Source organism: Syngnathoides biaculeatus, chromosome 8, assembly GCF_019802595.1.
Source record: "Syngnathoides biaculeatus isolate LvHL_M chromosome 8, ASM1980259v1, whole genome shotgun sequence".
Taxonomy (NCBI): Eukaryota; Metazoa; Chordata; class Actinopteri; order Syngnathiformes; family Syngnathidae; genus Syngnathoides; species Syngnathoides biaculeatus.
Genome location: NC_084647.1, coordinates 8,900,150 through 8,913,177, shown reverse-complemented (window position 1 = coordinate 8,913,177; position 13,028 = coordinate 8,900,150). Strand labels below are relative to the sequence as shown.

Genomic DNA, 13,028 nt, shown 5'->3' with positions numbered 1-13,028 from the left:
TCGGCGGTTCTCGAACCGACGGAATTTGGACGACATTTGCAATAAATCGGGTGATTTAAAAAAAAAAAAAAAAAAAGTGCAGACAAGCGTGTCGAGAACACAAATGCAACTTCATACGTTCAGTAAAGTGAGACGTGAAAATCTGCATCGCACTCGCTCACTCGTCTTCAGCGGTGTGCAAAACTTTTTCCTTCCTGGGGCAACTTGATGCATTTTACGGCCCTTCCCCAAACCAACTTTTGCACGCAACCAGTCGGAGCCATTCCCAAAAAGCCGGTGCCACAAAACGGGGCAAAATTATCAAGAGCATCAAAAAGGCCTCCCAGTAAATGACAAAGTACAACTTTGCTCACAACCTTTGCAAATTTGAGTGATTAAAAGTGAAAAAAAAAAAAAAAAACGAGTAAATGACAAAGTACAACTTTGCTCACAACCTTTGCAAATTTGAGCGATTAAAAGTGAAAAAATCATGAAAAAAAAAAGAGAAACCAAGCCTTTCTTGGCTGTTCCTGAACACGGCGGCCATGTTTGCCGAGCGTTAGCAAGAATGGCACTCACGCCCTGCCGCAACGTGATCGGCGGCTACTGCACACGCCCGACGTCTTTAAGAAGGGAAAAGAAGCGGGTGACTTCGGTCAGTGACCCCAACATTCGCCACGTTTACATCACACCGGAAAAGCGGGACTTGAGGTGTCACCTTCCGCCTGGCCGGCCCACAAAAACCCGATTAAGCGCAGTCGGCGCGCGACACGCCGGGCCGACGAGGGTCACCGAGGCTCACCGACGAGAGCGCGAAACCTTTCGGTATTCCGGAGAGTCGTCTCGACTAACCGTACGTTGCGGGTGTGTCCAGTGGATCGTCATTTCCAAAGCGATTTACCGAAATGGGATCATTTAACCCGGCACGCGTGATTAGCTTGGGAAACGGTGGACATCACACGACGGTCTGATTGACGGCAATGTTCTTTCTGCGTCCTTTTGGCTGGACTGCTAAACTGCACAACATTTGTTGTTGTTGTTGTTGTTCTTTCTGCTTTTTATGAACGAGCACATCCACTTGCAAAAATGATTGACAGCACACCGGCTAAGAAATGTGGGAGGAAGGAGCGCTTGGCGCTCTCTGCCGGATCCAACTTCCACTTGTTAATACCCGACGAGAAAATGCGGAATATTGGAGCAGTTTTTAAGGACGCGGATCTGTGAAGCGGCCCGGGTTGTACCCCCCCCCCCCCCTCCCCACGCGTGGGCTGTGCGATGCCAACCGTCTGGCAAGCGGTTTGTATCCGAAACCTCCGGAGACGCCGTTTTGACTGTCCGCGGCCGCTTTGTCAGCGGTTGCGCTGAGCTTTTGTTACATTTTGTTTTCCAAACATGACCCGGGCACACTTGCACCTCGTAACAAAGTATTGAACACGCATACACTTTGGAAAATGCAATGTGAATGTAAACAACTGCTACGAGTATCGGACTGAAATATTGAAGAGGAAACGTGTGCATCAGCGGAAGTAAATATGGAAATGATACCTGTACGCATTGTAGCCGGGCCTCCGTTGGGGATTTAGTTCGGGCTGCGGCGTCAATGGTGAGTCACAAGAATGGCTTTAATTAGAATCAACATGAAGTGCCTCCAGTCTCTTTGCTCACCAACAACGACGACGACGACGAGAGGAGGAGGCGGAAGAGGAGGGCCACGAGGAATTGCAAATTCCTCATTTTTGAACCCAAACAACATTTTGAACTCAGATCCTAGCTTGAAATATGAATTTAAAACAATGCCGATTTTCTAATTCTGCACAAAACCAGATTCAAATATTGTTTACTAATCCCTCGAGAACCCCTGTCATAAAAGCAATAGCTGATTTTTATCTTTTTTTTTTTTTTTAGCTGATTGTAAAGGGGTTATACAGCGATAATTACAACGCATACGGCACCGCTCGTGTTTCGAATGTCGCCGGATATTGTCGGCTATTTTCGGCTGCGTTCATGACGCGTTAGCGCACACACCCAAACACGCGTCGTTGCTTACTTTACCGCTGCTCGGTTTGCGGTTTACAATCTTTTATCGTGTGGCGGCCGCTTGTAACTACAACATTTTCACCGTTCCTAGAACTAACGAGGCAATGCAAGACGAATGCATCCTGGTCCTTGACTCACAGACACGACTTGGGAATTTTGGGAGAAATGAGCCGTCGCTCGTTACCTGCTTTAAGCCGAAAAGAAAAAAAAAAAAAAAAAGAAAATCTTTGTTACGCAGAAGATTGTGAACAATTCAATCCACGTCGCTTGCTTCAGAGTGTTTGTCGTGGCTCTCAGCTGAAGATCAAACATGAAACAAAGTCCATACTGTAGTTATGAGCGTCTGCTAGCGTAACGCTAACACGCAATGCAAAATACCGTAGACTGACTAACATAACCGACATAGATGTTGCAGGAGTTTGAACCGCTGAAATAACAGTCGGTGCAGCAACACATGTTGACAGACGATATAATAATAAAAGGGTTTATGTTCTTTATCGTTTGTGAGAAATAATTAAATGGAACAACGTACCGAGTCGTTAAATCATATGCATTTATGATATTGCTCCCTGGTGGGCAAGGGGAGCGCACAACTGTTGAAGTCTCACGTCTTGATCTCAAGCTTGTTTTCTTTTCGACACTATCAATTCTCATCTTTGGCGTCGCTGACGCGGCGGTTCCGATGAAGCGGTTCCATTAAGCGCGGGAACTCACGCCAGCAATCAATCGGGACACGCTGTTAAAAGATAAAACGGGGGAAAAACGGTGGCGACTGTCAGCTTCTGCCTTAATTGCACTCGAGATCCAGAAATACAAGGTGAGGCGCTTCTCGGCGTCTCTTCATTAACGGCGCAAAACCGTAAATAGTTGAGGTCGTTTACTCGCTACCTGCCAGAATATTCAGAGTCCGAGCTTGCCTTTTAATGCCTCCTCGGTGGGGGGGGGGGCGCTTCTCGCCATCCTCCCACTCGGCTTTTTAAAAGGCCGAGTGTTTCTTTGGCATCGAGGCGGCGTGAAAGGAAATCAATGTGGCAACCTTTTGCCGTTAATTGGCCGCGCACCCATTTCGACGCAACTCAGGAATCTACGGCGTCAATATCGTTACGATCCGGTACAGGGCATTGAAAAAGAAGCGATAACGTTGTCATGCTGACGTCAACGTTTGCACACGAGCTCATCATAAAAAAAACCTCAACTTGCCTTGACCCAATTCTGCTCAATTCATCCAATTTGTTTCACCGTATTTCAAAAAAAAAAAAGCACATAACCTTGATCACCGTTGCTTTATGGCACTGTAAAAAATATATCCATACTTTGAAAAGAAAATAGTTATTCAAGTAGAGCACAAAAAAAAAATGACTTTTGAAAATGTTCTCTCCAGAAAGAAAAATTCAAAGATTCGTGAGCGTTCTGGCACTGCCGCTCAAGCTCGGACCGATTTTATTTAATTTTTTTTTTTTGAAGTACTGATTGACTTAACGGTAGTTTAGTTCAACTGGCTCTGTCGGGCTTTCTCTTTCGGGTCGCACGGAACCGACACAAATGCGCAAGTGGACCCTGAGGACCTGAGAAGGGTTTTTAGTTTGCAGAGTCGCAGGCCAAGAAAAGTACGTAGCGTTGCCGTAATGGGCGCAGCGCAATCCTAAACCCGAACCAGGCTTTGCAACGACCGTCCTGCTTGGGAACTCGAACCCTAATTTGAAAGACCCAGCTTTGACTTGCACCCCTAATTTAAGGCTCAAATTTGGAGAACCGAACCCTGTCTTGAAACCGTCATTTCAAACCAAACCTTGTCTTGAAACCCAAACGCCGTCTTAACGCTTACATTTGACAATTCAACCCTTATTTGAAAGCCTAAATTGAAAACTTCCTTGGAACCCTACCAGAACAGCCAAACCCTTAAAACTGATTTTCAAACCCGAAGCAAGCTTGAAACCCTGAACCAGATTTCAAATCCAAACTGAAAATTGTGGTCTTTGTTTGAAAGAATATTTGTAAAGAGGAACCCGACCGATTCTGATATTCAAAGCAAGGTTTGAAACCCTTCAAGTCAAATCTGAATTTCAAACCCAAAGTCCCAATTTTACACCCGAATTCCGGAAGGTAACATTAATTTGCATCTTCTAAAATGGGCTCGGAATTCTAAATTCTTGAAACCCCCAGACCAGAACTCGAACAGTGACTTCAGATCTGACCCTCTCCCGTGATGGAATCTGGAAATCCGAACCCTAACCCAATCTCGAAAACCTCAAGCTAACTTGGAATCCGAGCGAGATCTTCGAACCCTTTGCCCTTTGCCTAATTTGAAAACCCGAAAGCTGATCTGAAAAACAAATCCAGGTTTAAAAGAGGACTGGCCATCCTGACCCCAATTTGAATATTGTAAAATACTCCATCATCCTTTCCTCGGTGTGTGTTTGGGTTTTTTTTTTTCCATGGGCAGGAGGATTTGTTGTCATAATCATCATAATACCGTAATAACAATAATGGCGGGCCAGGCGGGAGTGCCACAGGCTGTCCCCGACGACACAACAAACTCGGGAGGGTCTCTAAGGGGGTGCCCTGCAGAACGCCATTTGGAATCCCGTCCAAAGCGACACGTTAGCGTGGAACCATTTTTCGTCAGCGCCGCAAGTGGAAATGAACCAGCGTCGGGTTCCCGCCTCGTTCTTTTGCGTCACGAGGCCCGACGCGTACACCTGGGCAACGCCTTCAGAACCCTGCACCGTCGTCAGTTGGACCGATTGCTAAACGGCGCCTCTCGAAGTTTTGACGTGGCCGGAACAGTGTCGCAACTTGAAACCTTAAGCTAGCTTTAGAGTTTCTGTTTTTAACTTTGTCCTGTTTTATTATTTTGTCCATCTCGGATGAACAGCATTTTGCTTCAGCTGCCATTTTGTTTTTTTTTTTAAGTGCGATATAAATAAAATGAGGTGAGGTTGAGTTGTCTTGAAGCCGTACACCAAAGGGTTGAAACCCTAACACCTAACCCTCGTATCTCATCTTGACATGAAACCGTTACTTTGAAAGCCAAAACCGTTGACTGAAACCCTAAACCGGACCCTGAAAGGCTATTCCGACACCTTAACCGCGGTTTGAGACCCCAATTGAAAAACCCAAATCGGGGATCGAAACCCGACTTTTGTAAACGTAGCCGTTGCTTGACACCTCATTTCAAAATGGTAGCTGTATCTTGAAACTTTAATCTGAAAAGGAGACCTAAACCTTGTTATTTCAAAAGCATCTTTTAGGACCGTAACCCAGACCCAAACCCAAACCCAATCTTGAAACCCTCGGGCTGGTACCAATTATACAAAACGTGAACCCTTGCTTGGAATTCTGTTGCAGTCTCGAAAGTGCACTTCCAAACATTAGCGTCGGCTTGGAAACATTTACGAGGAAGCCTGACTTGAGACCTTGAAGAATGCTTGAAAGAAGTTCAGCAAACGCAAAGAAAATCAAAATAATTCATCGCTTCTCAACACCGACCAAGGACCAAGTTTTGAATGTTTCACACGCGGGAAACCGAACGTACGTCACGCCGACGCGGCGCCCAAAGAACTCCTCGATGGCTTCGGCACTGCCAAACGGCTTCTTTCTGCAAGCGTTCAACCAAAACACGTCGAACCGCGCGGTCCAAATGTCAAACGGCATCATTAGCGCCTGGAAAAAAAAAAAAAAAAAAAATTTAAATAAATAAATACAATAAGCGGAAGGCTTTATTTATCCTCATACATTCGACAAAGGAGGTCTCCGGCCGTAAAAGCCGACGCTGTATAATTAATGAGGAGGCCCGAGATGACATCCTTGAAGAAAAGAAGGCCAGCAAACGGATCAAAGAGGTGCCGAATGGCTTCAAAACCGCCAAAATTGAAAATCAATCACTGGAAAAAAAGGGAACCGGCTTGGAAAAAAAATACACAAAATACATGAGCGAGATCAAACCGTCGCAGACCTGAGCGGAAATAACATTTGGGGTGCCGGTAAAGGAAAAAAAAATTCATCAAACGAAAAACGGCAGTCATGCGGAATGAGCAGAATAAGAAAAGGCTCACTTGGACACCAGCGAGAAGGCCTCGGCGCACACGGCCGGGCACGGCACCAGCTTGATCGTCACGTGCTCGGCGGCAGCCTGGAAGTGGGCCCGCGTCACCTTGTCCAGCACCGAGGCCAGCGTGGCCACGTCGCCCGCCTTGGCGCTCGGGTCGCCCCCCGCCGTGTCCAAAATGTTGCCCCCGTGTACCACCAGCAGCAGCACGCGCGTCCGGCATTTCCTGTTCTACAAAAAGAGGGAAAGCGGAGACGGGACCGAGGTTGACGTCGCTCCTCCGTCCCGCTCCGAAAAGCTGGATGACCGCCGACTGCGATGAGCGTCCTACCTCGCCGTCCTCCGGTCCTTCCGTGCTGCCTCGGGGGGCGCAGCGTGGATCGCCCAGCTGGTAGAGGACCTCTGTCGGGGGGTGAGGGTCAAATTCAAAAACTCAACTCAAGTCTCGGAAGACGCAAATACTTTGAAGACAGGCATTTAACAGGTTGCCTTGGACAATCTAAATTGCCCCAAGGTGCGATTGTGGGTGCGGCCGCTTGTCTCCACGCGCCCTGCGATTGGCTGGCGACCGGTTCAGGGTGTGGCCCGCCACCTGCCCGTTGACAGCTGGGACGGACGGGCTCCGGCACTCGCCGCGACCCTTGTGAGGATAAGCGGCTAAGACGACGGCGTGCGTCGGTGGGATCCGAGAACCTCAAGGCACGAAGACGGGGGGTTCCAGCGCTGAGCTCTCGTTCCTCATCCCTCGCTTCTTGCTTCTTTATTTCTCTTTCTTCTCTTCTCCATTCCCAGCATGGCGCCCCCAAGGGGAGACGGCAACTCGGTGGCACTAATTTTGGTCTCGGAGCGAAAGAAAAATCGATGGAAGGAGGTTTTCCTTTTCTCGTGAAAAAAAAAAAAAGAAAGAAAAAGGAGGGAGGGAGGGAGGGAGGGAGGGAACGCAGAAAGTTCCGGCATTCCCGGGAGGCAAAACATTGCCGGCCGGCTATTTGGAGACGGGAGGTCTTTACACGCTTGGAGGACTAAGACGAGTTGAACGGCTCCAACTAATAACGCGGCCGTCGGTCCACATTAGCGTGAGAAATGGATCGAAGCGTTGACGTATTCCCACGTCGCCGTGGTGTGCGACACGCAAAGATTTGCTATCGATACGCAATAGCAAGAAGATGCGGACGCGTAGATACACTTTTTGATCACGACGCTGCATCATCAAATGGATCCAACAGAGCCAGACCCCTTGCGATTGATATCCAATAATAAATCAATAACGACAACGTTTTCACGTGTTATTAAATTGATCCTCTGCTGCAATATTCGCTATTGTCCAACAATGTCAGTACAGAGCTGCTCCAGTATTGATTATGCAAATATGGTTACTAGTTACTTTTCTGGGAGTAACTTTGTAGAATTGCAATATTTAGTACGTACAGTATGGCTGATACAAATATCAACTCGTCTTAATACTGAATAAAGGTGGCCGCAACATTTCCTGCAAAATTTGCAATCAACGTGATCAATTTAAGGCCTGCATCGCACACACAAGGCCATAAATTAGAAGATGGGAGAGAAGTACACCTGTGTCTGGTACTGCGATATTAGAGAGATTCGTGAAACACTTGGGAAAATAATAGTTAGAGGGCAAATACCCCTTCTTAATTCTACATTAAAAATCATTTTCATTGTTTATTGCTCGTGACGTAATCTTGTAGTTTCCACAGATTTGAATTTGGGTTTTTGCCACGCCGGCTGAACTCACATCAACCGACGAGTCTTTTTTTAAAATTGGCACCAAGACCACATATCTATGTACATACATAATTTTCGAGTCCTCGAGGTGTCAAAACAAACAAGATGTCATCTGCGCACGAAGAAAGAAGGATCCCGGCTAAAAAAAAAAAACAACAACAAGAAGAAAAGAGGCACAGTGATGGGAAAACATCCCTTTTTTTTTTGCCAGTCAAGGAGCCAAAGCAGCTGGTTTTAGGGCTAAATGCGGAATCAGAGATGGGAGGACTGAGGAGGGGTGAATTATTGATCCCCCCCCCGCGTTTGGATCCCTCTCGGTACAAACGGGTCGAGAAGGGCCTCCAAAAACGTGCCGTTTCTCGCGCGCACCTTTCCCCGTTTGTTCTCGTTTCCCGTTGTCGACGCCACGGACACGTTAATCACGCGAAGCCGAGCAGATGGTCGGGAAAACGGGCCGCCGCGGGCGGGAGGATCCCGACGTGAGGGAAGCCGGCGACCGGCAACTGAGCGCAACTCTTCTCCGTCCGAACGATAACCAACTTCAAACACCAAAACAGATTGCAGATTCCAAGCTGAAGCCCCGACTGCAATTTTTAAACCCAATCCCGGCTTGAAATCTTGACCCGGGTCATGTACCGAATTTGAAACGTCAACTCGGGTTTTTCAATCTGACACTGAAACCCAAAATTTGATGATGCACTGTCGATCCTGAGCCTCTCATACTCATCTGAAGCCCAAACTTTTCCACCAATTTCATTTGTCAACTCCGAGCGTGACTCTTCCTCTTCCTCCTCATCCTCATCCTCATCAGGGATCGCCACAGTAGGCCCTCACTGTCCACGGAAGCTTCCCTCAACCTTCTCTTTGGTCTTCCTCTCCCTCCCTTTTCCCTGATAGCTCCATCCTCAGACTCTCTGGTCTGTGGACACGTCCGAACCATGGAAGTCTGCTCTCTCGATCGAACCTCGTCTCCAAAACTTTTGTCTTGTCCTTCTAAGGAGCTCATTTCGAATCGAATCCCATCCAAGCTGCTCACTCCTTACGAGAACCTCAACATCCTCATTTCGGTTTCCTGTCGTTTTTTTATAAACCGTAAATTTGAAACTCTTTTCAACCCTGATTGAAATCTAAACTTGAAATACTAAAAATTGAAACCCGAACCTTGGTGCGGGTTTCATTGCCCGCCAGTGCCGTGAACTCCAGCCAAGGCAATAAAACCACCACCCAAAAAAAAAACCTGGTTTGAATCCCAACAACCACGACCCTCGTCTTGAAACCCAACTTCCACACCGAATCCAGGCTTTCAACCCTAAATCCGAAACCCACCGCGACGCCTCGGAAAACCAAACCAAAAACGTCCTTTTCCATCTCTTGCCTTTCGACGAGCGGGCTGACAAACGCGTGACGTCAGAGGAGGACACGACGGCAGTGAGGAGAGGTGTGAAAAGGCCAACGCGGGTGCGCACAGGCTGAGGAAAATTGGAAAAAAGGAAGACGAAGGAATAATTGGCGAGGTTAGGAAGCCATAAAGGCTTCGAGGGAAGTGACAAATAGGCGCAGATTTAATAGGCGGCGCTGACTGCGACCAGGCGGCTGCACTTTTCAGGCTCTGCGATGACGACAGGCCTTAATTGCGGCTAGATTTCCCCCCTCAAAGCTACGCCGCCGACCCGCAACCGCACCCCGACGTGACCCGCGCTAATGTCGGCGCTTATTACGCAGGCACAAATGATGATGGGACTAAATATGGACAGCTGGGAGCTATTAACGCAATCACTCCTCTTGCCAATTATTCATGATAACCGGCACCCTGCAGAATCAAAATAAATGACGACGACATGCGTGAACTTGCTTCGGGTTTGGTCGTCTTGTGCGGCTGCTGCAATACTGGTGCGCTTTGAAACGCGTCTAACGGGGATTTATACAAACATGGCCGATCGTAATCTTTGGTGGCTCCGGGCGACGTGTTCAAAAAAGGAAAAACTCTGCTGTTTTGTTGAATGTGGAGGTACACGCTAGATACGAGGTGCTTTCACACAGAGCGACTGGACTGGACGATAGAAGATGATGTTGCTCATGGCGTTACGTCCAAGCAAATTTTCTTAGATCCGTGACACCGTTAGAGGTGCGATCCGATCGGAGAAAAGGAATTGTTCTCAATTTCTGTCCCCAATCGTGTGTTTTGCTGATTGTGACCGCAAAGCCTGTTGAGGCAGAGTTCACCTGCGGCTCCACACCAAACACTTTACAAGCAGAAACTTGCACAGCACTCGAGGAGCAGCAGCAACATTCCTCAAGGCGGCGGCGACGACGCGATCCGGGAAAAAGAAACGTGACAATCCGTTGATCCATCGCCCGAGTTTGCTTCTCGGCTGCTCTGCAAAGCATTCCAACTGTCACCGACATCAGCATCATTCAGAGCACTCAGCCGAGAAGGCGACGATATCCGCGATGCTCCACAACCGGAACCCGTCAACCCATCTGATCCTTTTATGTCACAAAAATGCCCCTTTGAAAGTGAATCAAACGAAACCGTATCTCAAGCAAATATGGCTCCTCATCCTGACGTGATTGTTTGCACTTGCAAGGAAACCCCCCCCCCAATATATTTGTCATCTTTGAAGCGTCTTCTTTTCGACCGCCGAGCGTTTTCTGCTCCTAGCTTTTCACGCCGCTCTGTTTTGTTGCCCTTTTTTCAGTCGGATGAGTGCGACCCGAGCGTCAATGTTGCAGTAAGATTTGGAAAACATCCGATTTATCCTCCCATTAATTGTTTTGTGATTTGTTTTTCCCTTTTCAATTATTGTCTTGGGTAAAAATTTTGGGTTTTTTTTTTAATGTAATGTCCTTTGCAATGGACGTTTACCTTAAGCGGTACCAACCCAAAAACAACAACACGAACGAAGCCATCGGGACTGGCAGGATCGAAGACTTTTCAGTCCAGTTGGACCGGATTTCCCAGGGACAACAGAATCTTTTGTCCATTCATCTGTGACTACGTAGTTTTCTCGCCCTTGTTCGATGGGGGTTTCCTTTTCCACAGCCAATACTGTACCTTTGTTTTTCAATCGTCCACTACTCGGGACTTTTGGTGAACTTCTCCGCTTCAATCTCGACTACGAGAGGGACTCGAGTCTTGGTGTTGTCGAGGTACTCCAAAGGAGGTCTGCATTTCCTCCGGCCACGAGGACAGTTCGCGAGCACTGTCAAAAAGGTCCTTGCTTAGGAAGCACACCCAGTTGGGGACCCAACCCGGGGATGCCACCGAACTCCCCCCCCCCCAGCCCAGGGAGGTCCCGAGTCTGACCGGACCACCAACCAGTCACAAAGGAAAGGACACCGACTCCAAACTCACCGGAAATGTCGGACGCTGGGTATATTTTAACGACGACCATCAGAGTGTTACGGCAGCGTTCTGTCTCTAGTGAGGATAAGCTGAATGTTTTCACAATTCCAGTACTTCTACCTTGTACAGTGGAAGTAAATAACGCAGTACAATCCACAGAACCAAAAGTTTGTTATTTTCTTCTTTTGGTCCACTGCATCGTCGGTGGCACGCGTGCAGCCAATCAACCAAAGAGCGCGCGACAGCCGACCACTCGACGGGTCCTTGAAGCTGTTGTCGGAGGGTGTGTGAGAAACGCAACTCTGCGGGCAGGAGAGATTTCTCAGATCTCCCCGGGTGGTGGTGGGCTCACTTGACGTTCCTCACTCGAGCTCCCGCTTAGCTTTCGCTTTGGGAACGCTCGCAAACGTTCTCGGATTTTCAAACTGGAAAGACGCGAAAAGGTCCAAGCTCAAACTGTTACAATCACGAAGAAATGAAAAATAATAACTGGAACCACAATTTGACGACAAACTGTGATTGATTGAGATGAAATAATTCCAAAGCCTGCACTTTTTTTTTTGGAGCCTACCTGGTTTGCAACCGGACCTTGGATTGAAACCCTAACCCTAGTTTGAAACCTCTAAACCAGAATATGAGACCCTAAACTCGGCTTCAAATCCCACTTTGAAACCGTCCCCTAATCCCTTTACCCTTTGAAGTCTTGGACTTTGCTTCTCTTACAGAATCCGGTGCAGAATTTTTCTTTGCGCCAAACAACAGCTGTACACACACACACACACACACACATAATAATAATAGAGGAGGATGCACGAGATTAGATGGAAAAAGATGACACGTTGTGGTGACCCCTAACAGGACAAGCCGAAAGGAAAAAGAAGAAGAATGTGCTTTCACAACAGTCGCGGCTGTACACAAAAATAATCCTAACAGTACAGCAATACAATTGTTAATACCCAATGTACACAAACGCAAAAACACACTGGGGGGAGGGGGGGGGGCGGCGTCCTTCCCTCAGGCTTTCATCTGCATTGATTAGAAGAAGAGATGCGGCGTGTGCGGTACAATATTTACATTTATCGCGTGACGCGACTTGACAGGCATTCATGGAAAGAGACCAAGGAATATAATTATGCTGATTATTAATAATAGCGATGAACAAATCCCACGGTGGCTGCCGCGCGACTTCGCGCATTCCATTAAAAATCAAAATCAATGCGCCGGGAGGACGGCTGATTGCGGCCGAGATTTGGCCGACTGGATCCTGTTCGGATTCTGAATGAGGACGTTGGGTTGGGGTTGAATGCCGTGCAAGTATTTGACGCACGCGCTCATCTTTCGAGTTTTGAATTGTGGCAGCTGGAGCAGGAAATGTTCCGTCACGCTCGCGCTCGACATGAAGCTAGCTGCCCGGCCATCACAAACATACAATTGTTGAAAAGTATTTAGCACGTGCGAGCGTCTGCCGCTTCAGCAGCTTTTCCGGTGTTGACTGCCAAAATAATCCGCCGGTGATCGGTCCGGAGACGGCTTCGGCTGACTTTCAATTCTGCATTCTCGACGTCCCCTCCGTGCAATTTCTCCTGGCTCTCGCAAGGACTCGACTAGAAAGGAAGCTCTCGTCGTTTCCCGGGAAACCTTGTCGCTTTTTTTTTTTTTTTTTTTTTTTGCGTAATTGTCGGGAAACCTTTGCGCCGCCGTACTTTTGATCATATTGGCGTAACCGCTTGTTATTCCGGCAGCGGCCGCAATTGAAGCCCACCGGACGACGAGAACGCCGCAGAGTGCCGCAAGGTTCAAAGAGATTGCATATTTTGCATGTCATCAGCAGCCCCCCCCCCCCCACACACACACACACGTTCATCTTGGGCT

The 13,028-nt window shown here is 47.9% G+C and overlaps 1 protein-coding gene across 11 annotated transcripts in view; it reads right to left on the bottom strand.

Annotated features, from left to right (window-relative positions):
• pitpnm3 (PITPNM family member 3) overlaps positions 1 to 13,028 on the bottom strand; it is a 56,363-nt gene that overhangs the window by 27,648 nt on the left and 15,687 nt on the right. For 10 of the 11 annotated variants that reach the window (XM_061827828.1, XM_061827830.1, XM_061827822.1 and 7 more), the window contains 2 exons: positions 6,396 to 6,466; positions 6,072 to 6,295 (listed from right to left, as the gene is read on the bottom strand). In XM_061827828.1, coding sequence (XP_061683812.1) covers positions 6,072 to 6,295; positions 6,396 to 6,466 — 295 coding nt within the window. Of the gene's footprint in view, positions 1 to 2,548; positions 2,753 to 6,071; positions 6,296 to 6,395; positions 6,467 to 13,028 lie in introns of those variants that run through there. The other variant, XM_061827833.1, reaches the window with a different exon arrangement.